Source organism: Ochotona princeps, chromosome 27 (genome assembly GCF_030435755.1).
Source record: "Ochotona princeps isolate mOchPri1 chromosome 27, mOchPri1.hap1, whole genome shotgun sequence".
NCBI lineage: Eukaryota > Metazoa > Chordata > Mammalia > Lagomorpha > Ochotonidae > Ochotona > Ochotona princeps.
In genome coordinates this window covers 2,421,133-2,441,929 of record NC_080858.1, presented here as the reverse complement: position 1 = coordinate 2,441,929, position 20,797 = coordinate 2,421,133, and the positions used below count along the sequence as shown (strand labels likewise).

The 20,797-nt window shown below is 46.1% G+C and overlaps 1 protein-coding gene across 13 annotated transcripts in view; it reads left to right on the top strand.

The window, feature by feature from the left end:
- Window positions 1–20,797, top strand: part of CACNA1C (calcium voltage-gated channel subunit alpha1 C) — a 656,633-nt gene that overhangs the window by 453,609 nt on the left and 182,227 nt on the right. For all 13 annotated transcript variants that reach the window (XM_058656024.1, XM_058656022.1, XM_058656023.1 and 10 more), the window contains exons 4-5: window positions 3,231–3,370; window positions 9,532–9,671. In XM_058656024.1, the coding sequence (XP_058512007.1) occupies window positions 3,231–3,370; window positions 9,532–9,671 (280 nt within the window). The remainder of the gene's footprint in view (window positions 1–3,230; window positions 3,371–9,531; window positions 9,672–20,797) is intronic.

The window sequence follows — 20,797 nt, the reverse complement described above, 5'->3', positions numbered from 1 at the left end:
TCTTTTCAAAGAGATTTACTAAGCCATTTCGCCTGTTCAAGTTTTCTATATGATCTGCCAGGGCCTGCCTGCCCTGATGTTAGCTCTTTGCAGCATAAGATCAGCACATGCCCATGCCACACACTGACTTGAGAAAAATAAGCAGCTGCTTTCTTGCTAGATTCTGGTCTTGGCCCTTTGTTCTGGCTCTTGGGTTTTTTCAGTTCCATGTCAGATCCTTCAAAAACTTAGTAGTAAGAGTCTGAGCCCTGATTATCCCCTCACCTTGTTTGACTGCTCAGCTCTTGTTCTACTCCAACTCAGAGATCCTTACTGAGGGAGGCCCAACTAGAGCCAGTTGTGCTGCCCTCCAAAACACAATACATCCACTATCCTGGAATCATCTGTCCCTTTGATCCCTATAAACAAATAGATCCTCGAGGCCACTTTCTATACCCCTTCTCTCAAATTTCCAGCACGCAGCATACGACATAATGTGTTTATAGCATGCCTGCGAATACTGGAGTAAATGTTTTGTTGCCACATGGTGATAGTCCATCTAGGATGCTACATGCTACTTTCCATGGTGTCAGAAAAATGTGGCTAAGAAACAGGATTTATTGTGAGACCTTGCAAGGGCCAGAGATCAACAAGAGAAGTCACAGATCTCCCAGTCCTCCTGTCTCACCATGGATGTGTCAGGTCGAGAATGTTTCTAGACCTGCAATCTGAGGGCAAGGCCCTGTCGTCTATTAGACTACTTTTATAAGCAAGTAAGCAAGGGTATGTAGCTTTGTCAATGAGGGAATAAGCAGATCTCTGATGCTAGCTATTTACAGAAGACATCTGAGAGTGCCAGCTTCCCAGGAAACAACACGTTTAAGTTTTTCGAATATTGTTGGGGAGAGGAGGAATTCTGATTTAGGTGCTACCTGCCCCAGAGGGCTCATTGCCTTAATGACACAGATAGGGATCCAGGGTCATTTGTTGATAATTTGGCTATTGTACCATATCATCATGAATGACTTGAGTATATGGGTGGGTGGAGTGATAGATGGATGGATGGATGGATGGATGGATGGATGGATGGATGGATAAGTGAGTAGATGTACAGATGTATGGATTGGTGGGTGGATGGATGGATGATGGATAGAGGAATGAATGAGTGGGAGGGTGGATGGATAGAGACAAGTAGGAGTGTGTGTGTGGTGAAGGAAGGCAGAACAACCAGCACATGTGTGCGTATGTGAAAGCCCGACACCTAGTCAGTACTCAGCTTTGTTTCACTTCTCTTTTCATCCCAGATCCAACTTGACAAATATCCATCGCAAGATTTCTGGGGGTACAGAAGGAAGTGGCCCCTTGGTGCTAAACCTGAAAACTCTGAACCAAGTTGGGAGTGGGTGGTGAAGAGACCTATGTGGAATAGCTTTTGGCAGTCTTCCTCCTCCCACCTTCCCCAGACTTCCTCAGCTCACCTTGTTCCTTTCTGCAACACATTTTTTACCTTTCAGTGGTGCCTTGATGCACCTTCTAACCCGATGTCACTTGATTGAAAAAGAGGAGAGGCTCCCACACACTGAGACTTGTTCCTGGGTCATGACACCAAAGCAGCCAATGGCCCTAGACCCATTTTAGGGTTCTAAGATGGGTGCAATTTAAGGCCAAGTCAACTTTGGGCCCCACCTTTGCTGTCCAGCTCCATCCCCACTTTCTGAGGGTGCTGCCTGATCTGCACCTTCATCATACAGATCAGTGGTTCTATGACTTCAGGTTGCCTCAGAAACACATGGAAATTGCCTATTGTGCACTAGCAATTCTGTTTTTGATTCTTCAAAATGCTCTCCCCCAACTGGGTACTCAGTGGCTGAATATCAGGGAGTTGGAGAACAGTGGAAGGAAGCAAAGGACCCCTGCATGGCTGAGCTCCCCCACACTCAGCTTTTCACCCCACCCGTGTCCAGCAATGCTCCTTTTTTAGAATGTGAGTGAACCAAGAAGTCATTAGGGGGATCCTTCTGAAGAGACAGAAGAGGTGGGCAACAATTTGGAGGTTCTGAGTAGAGGGCTGTGGATAGGCTTGCATGACTTACTAATAGGAGTTCTGTAACCCAGTGCTATGCTTGTGGCTCCACAGGGAGTACGTTGTCAAGGCTCCTGCAGAGGCAAGCAATGGAGCATGAAGGCATCTAGCAAGTCTTTATCTGGTGTGGGCCATTAGTCTCTGTGCTGGTGTGGTTGGAGTGGAGTGCAAGAAAGCAGTTAGTGGGGAGGGAAGCGCATGTATCAACACCCAGAGCTGACTCGCAGCAACTGAGCCTGTGAGTTGTCCAATTGACTGCAGTCTGCCAGGGCCAGGAGCTGCACCTTTCATGCAAAGCTCTTCTTCAAGGCAGCAGGGAGGGAGGAGCCCTCCCCTGCCCCCACCCGTCAGACTAGAGAGGCTTCTCCATCTGCACCCTTGCCCAGGGCCTGCCTCCACTCTCCAAAGGTTGAGTTTGCCCATGAACTAGTCTATGGCTTTGGACAAATTGTTTTATCTCTCAAAGAACAGTACTGACGATTTCTGGATGAGCGTTTGGGGGTAGGTTGCCTCTGTTTGCGCTGCTGCAGAGAAATCTTTGGCATCTCAATGTCCCACTCTGTCGCCTTGGAGGATTTGACCAGCACTCTCCCCAGCACGACAGCTCCTACCTTCAGCCTTGTGCATGCAGGATTGTAGTGCAGTGGCCAGAGGTTCTGCTTCAGCCCTTCTGTGCTTCTGTCCACTGTTAGTTCTGCTTCCGGTAGAGCAAGACAGGACAAAGTGCAGCAAAGTGTTCCTCTAATGAAATAAGATGTTTTGGAAGAACATGTAACTTCCCCATAACTGTAATATTTATATCTCAGCGGATGTCCTCCCTAGCAGATTGGAGTTCTCCTGGCAGAACAAGTTATGTGGTTGGTGATAAGACCTGGGAGTCTCACCCACAGCGTCTCACAAAGGACCACCTCTTCTACTTAAGGGCTACACATTGTTACATATGGAGAAATGTGCCATTGGGTGATTTTGTCATTGTGCAAACACCAGAAAGTACATGTATGCAAGCTGAGACTGGGCAAGGAAGTCATGTGGGACCATCAACATCCCTGTCATCCATCACTGACCGAAGCTTTGTTATGCGATATGTAGCCAGGTTTATGAGATTTGCTGGTTCAGAAGTTTCCAGATCCCCAACCTAATGATTTGTTTTTCTCTTTTTGTTTCCTAGGAACGAGTGGAATATCTCTTTCTCATAATTTTTACTGTGGAAGCATTTTTAAAAGTAATAGCCTATGGACTTCTCTTTCATCCCAACGCTTACCTCCGCAATGGGTGGAATTTACTAGATTTTATCATTGTGGTTGTAGGGTAAGTATAGCTCTCTTGCTGTTTCTCCTCATCTCTGTTTGCATTTGTATGTCTTTTTTTTTTTATTATAACTGTACTGTCCTTCAGGAAAATGAAAGGATATGTTCAAAATCACTTTGAATTTAGGCTTTCTCCAAAGGGAGAGAGTACCTATGCAACCTCCTCAACCACCTGCTCCCACATGGGGGGTGGTGGATGGAGGTGATGGGGCTGAGGTGAGGGATGGAGTAGAGGGTGAGCGTCTGTAGTCAGCTACATTTAATTGCTCTTAATGGAATCCAGGCTCCCTGTTCATCTGAGGAGAAGCCCCTACTTAGAGACTTTGTTCCATCTCTAGCCACATCTGGGCCAACAGCCCGTTGGCACAGTCAATTTTATTCAGCTCTCCTGTAATGGAGGGGGTACCTACAGAGCTGACAGACTGGGCCTGTGGCCCTTGGGGTGTTCATGCATCATGCCTGGTCCCTCTGTCACCTCCACAGTGGACATTTGGACCTTATTCATGGACCCCCAGATACCAAGCTGCTCAGGGCATGTGGATGAGAGGAGAGCAAGGATCTATGAAATACTAGGTGGGTTGACCAAACCTGGCCCAAGCACACTTTTCCCAATACCCCGCCCACTTCAGTTGGAGGTTGTTAACACATCCTATAAGGGATCATAAGTACATTTAAAAGTGATGATCTCCTCACCAGGATCTAATTTGACTGAAAGATTCTCCATGAAACATTTGTACCTAACAGCCCTGTGTGTGTAGTGTGAAATATGGTTCACTAAAATGCAGCTGATTGACTCTCTGCAACTCATCTGCTTTGTAGGGGAGGGAGACCTGTTTAGAAGAAGCTGGCTGCTCTAAGCCCATCTCGTGTAGCATGGAGCCTGCTGGTTGCTCAGGCAGCAGCCACATTGCCTTTACAGTCCCTTGAAGGCTCAGTGTCAAGGCCACGCTGTCAGGAGACTGAGATCCCAAGAGGAGCTGATCCTGAGCCACCATGGCCATATGCAGTGCATGCCTGCTCCTTATCTTGTGGGTGTGCCTGGCCTTTGCTGGAGGAAATAGCACAGGTGTACATCAAAATAATTGGCTCTGGCCATCTGGAAGGCTTGTGATAGCTGTGTGTAACTGCCTTAAGATTTTTTTTTTTTCTGTGTTACTTCACCTGGTCAAGGAATGCCACATGTTGGTTGCCAAAACATCAATGATATTTGGCTGCCATGCAAGGGTGTTAAGGCAATTATGCATGAGCCAGGTGCCCCTCTGGCCCCAGAGTCCCGGGATGAGGAGAGGGTCAAGCCAGAAAAATCAAGAAACAGCTGAACAAATGCCTGGAGTTAGCTCAGTAAACCATAAAGAGGGTCTTTAAGGTGGACAGTTCCCCATGCCCCTAAATCCTTTTTTTTTAAAGATTTATTTATTTTATTACAAAGTCAGATATACAGAGAGGAGGAGAGACAGAGAGGAAGATCTTCTGTCCGATGATTCACTCCCCAAGTGAGCCGCAACGGGCCGATGCGCGCAGATCCGAAGCCGGGTACCTGGAACCTCTTCCGGGTCTCCCACACGGGTGCAGGGTCCCAAAGCTTTGGGCCGTCCTCGACTGCTTTCCCAGGCCACAAGCAGGGAGCTGGACGGGAAGTGGAGCTGCCGGGATTAGAACCAGCGCCCATATGGGATCCCGGGGTGTTCAAGGCGAGGACTTTAGCCGCTAGGCCACGCTGCCGGGCCCCCTAAATCCTTTTTAAACAGCCTCATTCTGAAGGCCTCTGTCTGCCAAGACCCTGCTGCACACACACTTAGAAATACTCTTGTTCAGGCCAACCACCTGCCTTTTCTTCTCCCATTTATGGGGTGGGTTGGAGTTGATTGTATGAGCTGTGCTACATTCATAGCCCTCACTAAGGTATGGTAGGGGAAAGCAAGAAGGTCGGGATGTGAGGGTCTAGGATCTTCCTGCTCAGTGGTACAGGACAGGCACAGCATGGCTGTCCATGATTATATGGTTATCTGCAGTTCATTTGGACCTGCCTTCATCTCTTCCCCTGGACCTCTTCCCCACCATCACAGGGACACGCTGTGGGCTCAGACTCCATGCCATCCATGCCATGAGGCTGAGGAAGGGGCCAAAGCATCCCAGTAGGGTGCTGCTCTGAAAAATACCCCATCCTCAGTCATGAGGATGCCAATCAGTCCCTGGACTTCACGGTGGCTGACCATAACCGTCTGGGCCCGATTCCCTACTGACCCCACTCTTGGCCGTATCGAGCACCTCCTTCCTCCAAGGTTGATAGTGCTGCCTGGGACCTTGCCTCTGTCCTGGGTATAAACCACAGCCCATACAGTGTAAGGAGGTCCTTCATTGCTTCGGCTGAGTCTCTTGGGAATACCTGCTCTCCTTGAGCCCTCCACTGTTGGTATCCCAAAGGTATTTTCTGGCCTTTCACCAGCCCTGTCTTACTGATACAAGGCAAAGGAGGCCTGCTTGCCTGGTGCACCCACCGTGCCCCTGTTCAGCCTCCCTGGCAGTGGTATGGTAGGAGACATTTCCTTCTAAAGTGATAGATGGTATTGATTGCTGCATGTGTGTGGAAGGGACTGGAGACCTCTATAAGTTGTTGCTGCCCAGGCCAGCTCAGCACAGGTTTTTGTTCCATCCCTCCCAGAAGGATGGCCCTGCCTTGCCCAGTCCCGGGGTTCTCTAGAGCCTCATTGTCCTCTTCTCCGAATAGCTCTACTACCTGGCTTCGGGGATGCCATGCACCTGCCTCCCAGAGACATACCATGACCCCCTCCCCACCCCTGTCAGGCATCCTCAGAAACCAGCTTGAAGCAGAATGTGGCCTTGGTGGCCTTGCCTTGAGAAGTACAGCAGCCACTGCAATTATGCCTTCTGTCCCTGCCCTAGAGTTTCCACCCATTCGGAATTACAGGCAGACACTTCACAGAGCATCAAGTTGGGGTCCAGGGTAAAGAAGAAAAAGTGGTCTTTTCTCTGCTCCCTTTTCTGAAGAGCATCCTGCAGATGGCTGCCATGTGGATACACACAGTAAATGCTTCTGGGAAATGCTGGGAACAAAATCTGGTCTGGATTTTCGGGTTGTGGGAACCTGGACTTCAGTGGACAGCGGAGCCCACTGCTCCTGTCCAGACAACATCTGCCTGGGCTTCCAGGTCTTGCCGGCAGTGCCAGGCCAGCAGGATGAGCCATAGCAGAGAGTGGCTTGGTATGTCATCTCTCTGTGATGGGCAGCTTTCTTCAAGCTGCAGCACAGCCTTACTTACAGGCCCAGTAAGAAAATGTAAAAGGGCCACAGCTCTATTATCTCTGAGGTGGAAAAGTCCAGATCCCCAGCCACTGTGCTCTGGTCTCACTGCTTAAGCAGTCCGTGTGACCACACCCCAAAGCTCCTACCACTCCTGGGAGGCTAAAGTAATTCCGGGAGCTCAAGCCAATCACTCTGGAGCCAGAGATGCCCTGGTCTCTATTTCCTGTCTCTGTGGGGGTCTCAGGTCCGCTGCCGGAGCTTCCTTCTTGATCCCAGGTCCCACTGGTGAACAGACAATACCCAGCTCATACTCTGCCGCCAGTGCATCAGCAGTCATCCCCAGACACAGAAGGTCGAGTCTGCCCCGTGTGCCCTTCCGCATCCTTCTTGGTTGCCCCATAATCCCAGGGTCATTCCTTATCACTCAGATTTTGTGTTCCCACAAATTTCCAGTTACGTGCCTCCCCTGTACCCCATCCCCTGAAAGCCATCTCCTGTTCAGGAACCAACAGGCATTTCCTGTAGAGGGCCAATGCTAGTTTTGTGAATCCACTACTGTCTGTGCCAGCTACAGTAACCCATTGCATAATGATGTCTGGGTCATCACTGGGTCATCAACCATGAGTGGTCCCATCAGACTGCGTGGCCTAAAATTATAGGTATTTTGATTTGCATAAGCATATTGGATGTCATTCACACAGCGAAGTCACCTAAGAAGGTATTTCCAACAGTTAAGCAAAGTGTGAGGTACCCAGATCTGGCCATAGCAGGAAACCAGTAACAGGCAAAAGAACAGGTGTAAGTGAATCTCAATAAATTTTATTTACAAAATGTCTGATCTGAATCATCTTTTGGCCATTTCCTTCCTGTTTGGGCTCCCTCCAAAGCCCGTGCTACTCAGCCACTTCCCAAGATGCATCATTCTGCTGGATCTGGGGTTCACGTCACTTTCTTTAGTTCTGATTTCAGGCCATGCTGCTCTCTGAAATCCCCCAGTTCTGACATTTGTGTCATCAGACCCTTCACCCCCACTATCTTACTATAAATCACAACAGACTAGTGAGTGCACTCATGTCCTGGGGACACTAGCTCCTGGCTCACTCCAGCTTCCTGGCAGGCAGTGTGCTACCCACAACTTCCTGGTTCCTTGCTATTTTCTTCTCCAGGAGACTGGAAATGAGCAGATGTATTTCTTAAGGTTGTAATATCTTCCTTGAAAAACACAAGTGGCCATTTTGACCCTTGATATGTAGCTAAATATATTGAGATACACTGCAAGTATGTATTTAAAACAAAAATGAACAATGATAGACCGTTTCAACAATTGTTGTATTTCCTACGTGTTGAAATGATAGTACTTTACTTGGTTATGTAGAGCCAAATGAAGTACGCTGTTACAATGCATTTATTTTGTCTGCTGTGGAAGGTCGATGGCTCCTGCCTCATAGTCCCACCATGTCAGTCTCCCTGGCTGGTTTGTTTTCTTCGTAACACCTCAGTTTCACAACATTGGGTCATGTCAAGTTGGCACCTTCTCCACTCGCCTCCTAGGTAGCCTCCTGTGATCTGACCTTAAACACAAGCTGTGCAACTACCACAATTTTGTTTCTGGCCTAGACCTTCCGCCCTGACCTCCAGACACAACACGGTCACCTCAATGTACCCATTCAGAGGTCCGGTCCCCCATTCTAGCTCCCAAGAGTTCATTGAACTCCCACCCCCTGCCAGCCCAGATCACTCAAACCTGGACTATTGAAATCCTGTTTGATTTCTGTCACTCTCTTACCTCTGATTTCAACCAGAGATTTGGATTTGGTATTTAGCCTTCTCATGTGTCTGTCACGGCTGCCTAGCCAGCATCCATCCACCCAGCTTCCAGCTGCTTAGAGCAGGCTCCTCTGGTCATACCCTGTTGCAAGTCATTCTCCCAGCATCAGACTGTCCTTGGAAAACTTCAATCTCAACCTGTCACTTTGAGCCAAGCCTCTAATGAGGCCCCCCACTTTCTCTCTACATTGCTTTGTTTTAGTCACACTGCCTTTGTGGTGACCCTCTGACATGCTACCTGCTCCCTTGGGAAGTCTCCCCTGACGGAATGCCACGTGGGTTATTCCTTTGCTTTCTATAGGGTTTTTGCTCCAAGGAGAGAGGTCCCTTCCGATTGCCTCCTTCTATAAAAAGAGCAAGGACAAGTTCTTCCCCTCCCCCGCACATTTTGCCCAGCAGTTATCATTCTCTTGTCTGGCGACATCTGTCTGCTGATGATTCTAATTATATCTGTATTCTTTATCAGAATGCAAACTCTGTGAGAGCACAGACCCTGTCTCCTTTGCTGTGGCCCTGGTGTTTAGAAGGAGCTAGTTGGAGGAATGAATACACAAGCTCAAACACACAGTGCCAGGCTGCCGTCTCTTAGTCTCCCTGATACGCTGTGATGTTACGTAGTTTTTCTTCACTGAACTTTGTGTCATTCATTCACTAGTTCAGTAGGCGTTTCCTAAACAGGTGCCTGGGCCCAGCATAAAGTTGATTTCTATGGAGTTGCTTATTTGTGCTCTGGGAAACATGAAAGTAAACAAGGTTGTTAGGAAGAAGGGATGAGTGGAGAGAGAAAAGGAATGAGGACGTGGATCGTGGTAGCCGAATGAGTGGGGCAGCATGGGGAGGGCCAGGGTACCCTTCATCTGCTTTGTCCCTGGGCCAGGGCCTGCCCAGCTCAAAGTCAAATGTACCTTCTTCACTGCCCCTCCTGGCATGGCTGTGTGGCCACTCATAAGTCCTCCTGTATATGTACCTGTGGGGCTGCTCCTGTATTCAGGCCGTGCTCAGAGACTGGGAGCCTAGCTGGGCCATGAAATGCTGTCCTGATGGCTCCTTCTCCTTTTGTTCTCTTCCAGGCTTTTTAGTGCAATTTTAGAACAAGCAACCAAAGCAGACGGGGCCAATGCTTTAGGAGGCAAAGGGGCTGGATTTGACGTGAAGGCACTGAGGGCTTTCCGCGTGCTGCGCCCCCTACGGCTGGTGTCCGGGGTCCCAAGTAAGTAAAGCCAAAGCCTAGCCACCAGGCTGACTGGTCGATGTCATCGTCTTTTCTTGGTGACTGGATGAGTACTCTTTGTAAAAAGATGCTCATGGTAGGTAAATGCGGGGTTGATGATTTTTTTTTTTGAGAATGGAACGCTGATGTATTTATCTTAAGCATACACTATGGTCAAAGCTCCTGCACACGCCTGGAGGGGTTCACAAAGATGACCCAACCAGCTGGAGACAGGTGTTATAACCACGTCATAGCCATTGGAGCCAACCCCAAGAGGCTGAAAGAACTGAAAGCCTTGCTGCCACAGAGCTAGGCCTCATGACTCACAGGGTAGGGTAGCCAATGGATGCTCTCCATGGGGTGTGTTTTGCCAAGGACTGTAAGGACAGCATCAGTGGATTTTCAGAAGGTGCCGCCCATTCCCTCCTTTCATCTCAGGCCTTGGGAGCCAGCCCTCTTTGGTGAAGTGCCATCTGACAGGGAGAGAACTGACTTTTCCTAAGGAGTAACGTGTGCTCAGCTTTCTCAATGGAGACAGCTGACAGCTTCATGCCTTTCTCCACTCAGTCCAGCAGACCCTAGCCCGAGTCACAGAGTGAGCATTTGGGGAATTCTCCCTTCTCTTCCTTGGGCAGAAAAGGCTGCGGGAGAATCATTGTGGATACACCTGCTAAGATTTTGCACTCTGGGGTGACTTTACATTTATAAGGTAGGTGCAGTAAAGCAGGGAGGTCTCTGACCACACTGCATTTATGACCCGTGCCCCGCATTGAGTGCTTGGTTACCTTTATGCTGTTTGGTAATATCCCTTAGTTATAAAGCCATAGCAGTCTCGGGGCCTTATGGTAACCTACTCATTCCTTTTTATATGCTCACAGGTGAGCAGAAAAGGTCTTCCCCTGACTTTCAAGAGGCAGCAGGGCCAGCTCTGCAGTCAGGCCTCCCACACTTGCACACCAGCACTCTTTCCTGCAGGGTAGTATTACCTCATTTAAACAGGAAGGTGGTATGGAACCCTTGGCATCACTTTTCACACAGCTATACTTACGCTTCTTTGATTTTACGGTTCTTGAAGCCCAGACTTGTGCTTAGTCTCTAAATAAGGATGGGAGAGGCATTCGCTAATCCAATGATAGCCAGAATAAGATGATTTTCTTTGCAGTGGAGCTCTCTGAGCAAAGCCTATGGCTTATCTTAAGAGCAAAGAGTATAGAAGGAAACCACCCAAGTACAATTAAAGCAGACTGGATCTGTCTTGCCTTCACCACTGAGGGTTCTTAGGAATAACAGCAGTATATTTGATACCCAAGACCCAATTCCTCTTTTGTTGGAGCCTATAATTGTTGAGTTTACTTGGTCAGTCAGCCTTAACTAAATTTAAAAAAAAAATCAGGCTGAGAGAAGGGAAAGTAAGAACGATGTTAAACATGACTTTAAGAAGTTTCTGATTGTACAGCCCACATGTCAGTGGTAAGAATTGTGAATTAATCCCAAGATTCAGTGTTGCCATGGAAAGGATGGATTCTTCCTCATTAACTAAGTCCCAAGGGGCCCACAATTTTCCAGCATTGTGTTGAGTTTGAGGGCATGTCATAAAGTGTAAACATAGCCCTTCCACTCGAGGAACCTGGGCAGTTTGATAAAAAAGTATGCCAGTCAGCTTTTGCTGTAGGAACAGACAACCTCAAACGACAGTCAGGCATGTATATCTGGCTTGCACTCCATAAGGGTGTTGGTCAGCTACAGCTTTTCTAGAGTCTACTTGGCTTTGGCCTTGGCTGAGTTCTGTATGTCATCCAATGACAGAGCTCAGACGAACTCAGCAGCTCCTACTAGGTTGTTACCATCCTCATGGCAGGGGACAGATGCTCACAATTGCAGGCATAGAGCTCATTCATACCAGCAATGTAAAGTTGCATCCAGCTCCCAGTATAGCTGCTTATGTCCAATAGGCCAAGCAAGTCACATGACTGCCCTCAGGTAATAAACAAATGCTTTAGGCTCCATGGAGCTACAGGTTTTGCATCCATAGACTCAACCAACCCCAGATCAAAACAGTAGTCAAAATGCATCTGTACTTTCACAGACATTTTATAATGAGCCCTAAACAACTCAGCATGACAGCCATTTACATGGTATTTATGTTGTATGCAGTATCATAAGGAACCCAGGAATGATTCTAAATACAAGAGAACTGTGTCAGTTTTAAGCGAATGATGTACCATTTCCTGTAATGAACTTGAGAGCATCTGCCAGTCTGGGGATCTGTGGGAGTTCCAGGAGTGAATCCCTTGTGGATACTAAGGGACAAGTAGTACCCAGAGAGCAAAACATTGTCAAATAGTTTTGGGCAACAGATGTGATCTGCTGCAAAGATACCGGGAGACTATTACTAAAAGAAATAGTTGCAGTAATTATTCTAGCATAGAGATTTTTCATTGATGGTACCTATGGTTTAGTTTCAGGGTGCTGAATGGACAGTTCAATGGGACAGTATAACAAGAATTCCACTAGAGAAGCTTCACCAACAAGGTGTTTTGTTTCTGTCAAATTAAAATAATGGTGAAATTACAGGAGTATTTTGAAAAGTTCATGGGAAAAAAATTAAATGAGAAGTTGGTTTTGATGCAAAAACTTACAAAAATTTTTCCATTATCTGTATTTCCATAAAGTTTTTGAAGCTTCCTTGAATGTATGGATTTTGCTTCAAAATCATCTTTTAATCCCATTTTCCTTGAACTTTTTGAAATATCTTTGTATTATGATGTCAAGAAGAGGTAAGGTTCCTTGGAATTCTTCCATGGAGAAAATTAAGATTAGATAGAGCAACTCAAATCCAGGACTCCAGTGACCCCTGCCTTGTGGTTTAGGAAGCTGTTTTGTCATTTAAGATGGTGACACTAAGATGATTTGACACTTGTGGGCAGCCTGCATATAACTTCCACAACCAACAGCTGTGTCTAGTACATTGTAGGCCACCAGTGAAAATTGGGTAGTTCTCCTTGAATCTTATCTTACTCAACCATTGATCACTTCCTCATTATCCACATTTGGGAAGCTTTTGGAAATAGGGAAGCGTGTAGAAAATCAAGGTAAATGAGTGTACTTCAGTGTGGTTGATATCATTGAAAACAATTTTCAATATCTTCTACAACTGAATAAATGACTCCTTCTTCCACTGTTCATCTTACTTGGTTTGTTGCTTTGTGTCTTCAAGCAAAACTTCCCCAAGTCCTATGTCTCTAATTCTTGTTTTCCCATTCTTCCTTGCATCTAGAGTTTCTTTCCCACTACTGCAACACACATCTCTTGAGAAGACTTCCAGTGACATCAACCTTGCTGAGTCCAACAGTCAGTTCCCCTGTGTGACTTTACATGATCTATCTGCAGCAGTGACAATCACCCTTTGAACCGTATAGTCTCTGGCTTTTGGTGCAACTGCTCTTTCTTAGTTCTGCTCTTACTTCACTTACTTTCCTTCTTGGAATCATTTACTAATTTCCCTCTCATCTTCTTCGTCTCAAAACTTTTGAGAACCAGGGATTGGTCCGTGGACACTGCTCAATCTGCCATCTTTCCCTAATTGGCATGTCCAGTCTCATGGCGTTAACGATCACCAATGCATCTTCTAATAAAGACACACCTTGTGTCACCAGCACAGACTCCTGTGTCCCTAACTGCTGACTCTGTTCCTTGAAGTCTAAGAAATGTCTTAAAGTTAACATGTGCATAACACAACTCCTCGCTTCCCCAAATCTTCTCCATCTCAATAAATGTTAATATACTCTTTTAGCCTCACAGGCTAAAAATCTTCAGCTAATTCTTTTCTGTCATTGTTTATGTTTGATCCATTTGGAAGTCTTGTCTGCTATACTTTCAGAATATATACCCCTGCTGCACTGATTCCAGTGCCAGCTGCCATCATCTCTTACCTGAATTAGCACGGGATTCTCTGCTTCTGCTCTTACCCTTTGCCACAGCTTAGGCTTAACTCAGCAGCCAAAATGATCTTTTTCAATCCAAGCCATATCCTGTCACCCACAGAACCATCCTGGAATTTCGTGGCTTAGAATGAGAGCTGAAGTCCGTGGGCTGTGATGTCACCCCACTCTCCTCTCTGACCGTGATTCCATCCACCTTACCTCCTCTCCCTCCTCACTAGCTCTAGTGCCCTCCATGCTCTTCCTCTGCCATTCCAAGTTCACTGCCACTGTTGCACCTTTGTAAATGCCGTGCTTTCTCTCTGCCCTGCATACAGGTACCTACAGCTGTGCCTGTTTAATCCACCCCTCCATCTCTGCTAAGTTGTCCCCCTTCCTCCCCTTTGCAGCCATCCTCACACTCCCTGTGCCCTTCCTGGCTTTGGTTTTCCCACATCACTTGTCACCACCTGGCACAAGTGTATTTACTTGTTTCTTTATTAGCTGTGCCTCATGAAAATACAACCTCCATGAGGGGAGAAGTTTGAATTAGCCTTGTTATCGACTATGTCCACAGCATCCTCAACAATGGCACATACATGTGTGTAGAATGAACAGACATCATTATGTTTGGATGGCAAATGTCCCCCAAAGGCCCATGTGTTAAAGGCTTTGTCACCAATCTGATGGCGCTAGGAAGGCGGGAACCCAGTCTAGCTCTGGTCTTTGGAGGTAGAGCCTTTGGGAGGTGATTGGAATGGATTAGGCCATCAGGATGGAGCTCTGTGATTGAATCTTGGAGGCTCCAGAAGAGGCCACACAGATGCAGACAGTCACGCTCCCTGTCTCTCTGAGGTGACACCCTGTGCCAGCTTGAGACTCTGACCAGCAAGAATGCCATCTCCAGAGCTGAATCAGTGAAACAACCACGTGATCTGAACTTGAACCTGTGGAATTATGAGCCAAAGTATGCTTTTTCCGTTTGTACTATTAGGTTGCCTCAAGCATTTGAATATGATGACAATAGCCTAACTAATACAAACCCCTGTGATTGAGTAATAGGGCTGCCCCTGGCAGTTCCTAAGAACTAGCTGGCATAATAACATGATATTAGTGCTAAAAGACCTTTTCTCCATACAGATACGCCTTCTTTATTCAGTCTTTCCAAAGGGTCTTTTAAAATGGAGTATTTCTCTTTAATTTTTTAAGAATTTATTTATTTAAAAGGTGGAGTGACAGAAAGGAAGAGACAGACAGAGGGAAAGAGAAAAGGAGAAAAAGAGTCCACCTGCACGAGAGAGAAAGTAAGAGAATATCAGCTTTATTCCTTTCTGTTCAGTCTTCATAACACCTGTACTATATATAGACACTCCTGGAAGTGTTATATGTGGAACTATCAGGCACTGTTTCTGGTAAGATAGTTTATTGGTGATTTTTGAGACCCCAAAACTCTAAATCTACAGTGTTGAAGGCTCAAAAAGGTTGATGTCATTTTCAAATGTATGTAGCCATATTAAATGGCGTTGTAATCTATGATAACAGATTATTAAGGGGGAGAAATGCTGTGAGGATACAAATCCATGTAGTCATTTGTCCATTTATTCAACAGAATCTACTGAGTATCTCTTTTATGTAAGATTTTGCTAACCAGAAGTGAGTCAGATACTAAGTGTGTTCTTAGAGCACTTCAAGTGTAATTGAAGAAAAAAAAATGCTCCTAAAAACAGTTTCTCAGAACAAACGTTGGAAATACCATCCCAGAAGTCTGGGTAGTGATGTAATGAGCTGTGTGATGAGTATGCTTTGCAGATGGAATACTTTGGGGAGTAGGGACAGAGAATCAGGAAAGACTTCTAGGAGGTGGTGGGATACGGGGGGTATTATGTCAGGAAATTAGGAAAAGGAAAGAGAATGATTGTAGCCATGGAGATGCATGCAGTAAGGCAATGAGGTTGAATGAGCATTTACACCGGGCTAAGAATCAGATCGTGTTGTGCCTCAAAATTCCATGTAATCGAAAAGATTCCATTAGGCTGCCTGCTAGAGACAATTCCACAGGAAAGGCAATCAGTTCCCATTTGACACATTGAAACCTTGCCTCTACCACAGCAGAGGTGCTGTGAATGCACACATTGTACAGAGGATGAGCCATATGGGACAGTAGACCTTGCACAATGAACACGAGCAATAAATATGGAGAGTTGTGGTTAAATATTTGCAATATAAATGCAGAGAGTGTGTTTGTACAGCAATAGCAAGGGGTCATTTCCTACTTCCCATATCATCCCATGTGTCCTCCAGAACTTTCAAGAGACTCCAACACAGGGCGTACACAGATGGAGGTGAGAATTCTGTCTTTTAGGTTTGCGAGGACTTTGCCAAAAACCCACAGCAGCACAGCCTGAGCCTGAAGATGACTGAGGTGGAACAGCTGCCTTGGTGGCAAGATCAGCTCAAGTCTTGGAAACACCCTCCTTTCTCCATCAGCATTGCTGCACAAACACTAGCCAGGCACTGGGACCCAGAGGTAATTGGCTAGAACTGAGTTGATTTGAAGCCAGGAGCCAGGAGCCAGGAGCTTCTTCTTGGTCTCTCACATGGGAAGAGGGTCCTAAAGACTTGAATCACCCTCTGCTGATTTCCCAGGCTGTAAGTGGAGAGCTGGTTTGGAAATGCAGCAATCGTATAGGATATCAGTGCTGCAAGCAGAGGATTAGTCTGTGACATCACCCCAAGGCATCACTGTATCTTGCCGGCCCCAAGATAGAGTGGTTTTGAACATGAGCACTTGAATCAGATTATCTGGCTTCTGCCACATGCTCACTTTATAATGAAGATGCTACCTCTCTATATCTTAGGTTCCTCTTCAACAGAATGGGGTTGTTGAGAAGACTAAATCAGTGAAGACATGCAAAGCAATTAAATGGTGCTTTGCCTATAGTAATTGCTCACTTAAATGGTAGATGCTATACCCTATTATACTCATGCATAATAACATGTGAAAAAGAAATAGGTGTAAGACTGCTAGCAAGAGAAAATAAGGTAGACACAAAGAATCTTTAAGTTCACTAGCAACCTGGGGCTAGGAAATGCCAGAGAGGTGTGTGTATGGTGATTTGACTTGTGTAGTGTGTGTAACTACGAGCCTTCCAGGAGAGAGTTGTCCATGGTCTGCTGCGGTTTGAAAAGATTCTGTGACAGAATTGTGTATGGGATGGGATGTGTCCATAGACGAGTGAGGGTGGAAAAGGATGGACTTTGGAGGGTGAAATTTCATTTGTTTGAGTCACCGATGCAGGCCGGCACCTGTCCACACATAGGTCCGAGCTTGAGCCAGAGTTCATGAGGGAAATCAGGTCAGATGCTTGTAGTCATGTCACCAGCCCTTGGAATGCAAGGATTTGGAGGAAACCGGGTCCCAAAGCATCCTGCTGTAGTAGAGGCTCCAGTCCACACTGCTTCCCTCCTAACCCTTACAGTGTGCACTGCCTGTGCCACAACTTTTTTCCACACTTCCCCTCTACCCTGCTCAGTGCAATGTAAGTCAATAAAGTGTCATCAAGATACAGGTGGCTACACAGAACACAGTCGGATAGGGACAGAGGCCCCACACCTGGTCCTAACCTTCCCCCAACTGATTTGTGTCCTTGGGCCCTTGTGTTCTGCCTCTGTTCAAAACCACTGTATCTCCAAGTGGCATGACCTCTTAACAATCTGAGCAGGTTGCTTTTCCAAGGAAGATCCCTGACCCATGTTGTATGTCAGGCTGGCCTGCTTTACTGTGAAGACCTCAAGTCGCCCTCCCGAAGCACCCTGGCCTTCCTTGCCCATTGGAATCGAATAGAACGTCCCCCAACCCTCGTGACAGCTAGAAATTGCTTTTCACCCTCCCTCATGCAGCCCTGCCTGATTCCTGATCTTCCACCACAGGTGCGTGACCCTGTGCCTCCCTGTCTGTCTTGATTAGGCAACTCGTGTCTCTGTCCTTTGATGATTACCTGGATCAGGAGCCCATCAAAACAGTCAGGGCCCAACCTGTGCTGACAATGTCCGTGTCCCTACTCCCTGCTTTGGCTCAGCTTCTCCACCTGCAAAGTGAAGTATGACAAATGACTATCTATGGAGAGGGCGTTGATGTTGCTTGCAAAGCTCTGGAGTCTCAAGCAGCACAAACTTTTTCAAATCTACCTCTTGTAGGGAGGGTTTGTGCCTGTGAAGAACCCAGCATCTGTAGGCAGAGAAAGAGCACCATGTGCCATATTGGCACTTACGTCACATGATGAATGAATTACCCAAGTGCCCGAACCTGCTACCGTGCGATTTCACTGAGAGTGTTCTTGAGAATTCACAATGGCCTGGACCCAACTTGGGGAAATCTCTGTTATTTGTGTTCTAGCTGTAGCAGGATAAAGAATAATCATAGCAGTGCATCCAATCACCTAGAAGTTTCCCATTTACTAAAGTGCACAGGCATCCCCCAGGGATAAAAAAAAAAGTCTCATTTTGATTTGAGAACAAAATGTAGGTGGTGATAAATAGGGGAGATGAAGGTTGCCAGCAGTGAGAAGTGCCATTTGGCATCAGTGCTTGATGAACTGATGAATCAGCCCAGTGGTCCAGGAAAAAAGGGACATTATCCCTAATTTGAAGAGGAACAAGGACATTCTAAAGGCCTCTCCCAGAGTGATGAGAGGAGATGGATGGGTCTCTTGGGTCTGCAGGACAACGCAGCTCTCCCTGGCACAGTAGAATGTCCTTGGTCTCCTGCTGTAGAGTGTCCCATCTGGCATTAGGAACAAGGACAGCTGTTAGTGCAGGGGTTGTTTTATGAATGTTTTGGGTGATTGTGAAGCCCCAGGGGTGGCTGAGGCTGATGAGAAGTGGTACTGTGGCCACCTGGATACTTGGGATAAGATGGGGGGCACTGTAAGTCTGCCAGTGAGGAGAGCAGAGACTTTAACCAACCCCTTGACCTTAGTCACTTGATCTCTGGTCTTCAGTTTGCTCATCTCTGAAATGGGAGAATGAAGATGTGTTTGCACAAAAATCCCTCCAAGCATTTCCATTCAGAAAGGAGTGGCCCAATGGCTTCCTCTCTGTTCCCAGTGCAGTGGCAATCATGCTATCCTGAGGTGAGAGAGATGGGCACATCATCCTTCAACAGCTACTTGTTAGCATGGCAAAGGGCCCAGGACCATGGTAGGTGGAATCCCCATCACAAAAGCTAGACCAGCACTGCAAACTCAGGCCACTGCTCAACTGATTCTCCGTCATGCCTGGCCCGTCTCTGGAGATGCCCAAATATGAAATCAGAGCCCGAAGCAAGGTGACTATAACATAATTAAAAATAATGGTAATAATAAAAATCACTTAGGCTGATAAGTGACCCAGGCTTTCAAAATGCTAGGAAGAAAAATGAAGGGAGAATGAAATGAAGATACGTCGAAGTCAGTGTCCTGTGAAGTGCTCAATACACAGAACATGAACTCTGTGAACTGTCGTTCTTGCTCGTTCTCTCGGCTTTATTCCTGGCAGTTTAATGCTTAGGGATATGTTCACTGGAGTCCCACACCTAAGTGCAGATTCCCAACCTACACTTGTTGGTGCTGCGCCTCATTCTTCTCATTTGTGACCTGGGGATCACAATTGATCCTATTGCATGGAGTTGTGGAAATTAATAGAGGGAGGAGGCCTTCTATGTTTGCCTTCTGAGATAACTTCATTGAAACATTATGTATATTTAGCAAAGTTGTAAAGGAAGCAACTCTGCTAAATTCTTTTTACAAGGCCAGCAATACTCTAATGCTAACAGTAATCACCCCACCCCCAGCAATATCCTTAATGAAAAAAATATTAGCAAAATCCACACATTTTTCTAAAAATGTATTTACATAGTTGAAATAGAGAGTTTCAGAGAAAGAAAGAGGGATTGATTGATTGATCTTATTCTTGCCAGCTCACTCCACAGATGGCCTCAATGGCCAGGGCTGGGCTTGGACAAAACTGGGAGCTTGGGGCTCCATCTGGGTCTCCCGCATTGGTCCAGGGGCCCAAGCAGTTGGGCCATCCTTAGCTGCTTTTCCAGGTGAATTAGCTGATAGCTGGACTGGAAATGAAGCAGCTGAGACTCTAACTGGCACCTGTTTGGGATGCTGGTGTCACAGGCACGCCTCTCTGCCACATCACTTAAACCCTTCTGCCACAATGCTGGCTTCCCAAACCACATGTTTTAAATCCACAGTCAGAAATGTTAACTATATACATTTAAACAGTATAATTCCATTTAACCAACCCTCTGCTTGGGATACATTTTATGTTGATGCATGCTTCTGAAAGCACACCACAGAATGATCATTTTCCTTCCAACAACCAATTGTCTTAAGTAATGTATCATAAAAATACCACATTGTCTTACACACTTGCTTACGTATTTACCATTCTGGTGCCTCGTTTTTGTAAATCTGCCTTTCCTCCTGATGTGACTTCTTGCTCTGCAGCATATCCCATAGTATAGTATGCTTTCACCTTTAATTTATGGAAGAAAAGTCTTTGTCCTCTCCTCTTCTTGATAAATGCTTTTTGCTGGATATAGGATTGCTAGTTGAAAGTTTTGTTTTTCTGCTTCTGTCAGAGCTTTAAAGATTTTAGTCTGTTTTCTCCTAGCTTCCATTATTTCTAACGAGCAGTCATTTATATTCTCATCATGGTTCCTTGTTAATATTTCTTGTTTCACTATTGCTTTCAAGATTTTCTCTTTTTTTCTTTAGCTTTTAGCAGTTGGACTCTACTGTGCCTCAGTGTGATCTTCTATGTGTGTGTGTATTATTATATAATTATATAATAACATGTTATATATTATAATACACATTATATAATTATATCTTGGTTATTATATAATATATAACTATATAATACACACACATATATATCAATACATACAAAGATGTATTGATCTGACAGAGTTGGAGGGATTGTCCATCTTCTGGTTCGCTTTCCAACTGGCTAGAATGGCTGGCACTGTGCTAGGCTGAAGCCAGGAACCTGGAACTACAGCTCAGTCTTCCACATAAAAGACACAGGCCCAGATACTTGAGACATCTTCTGATTTTCCAGGTGCAGCAGCAAGGATTTGGAATAGAAGTAGAGAAGCCAGGACTAGAACTGGCACTCATATGGGGTAGCAGTATCACAGGCTGTGGCTTATCC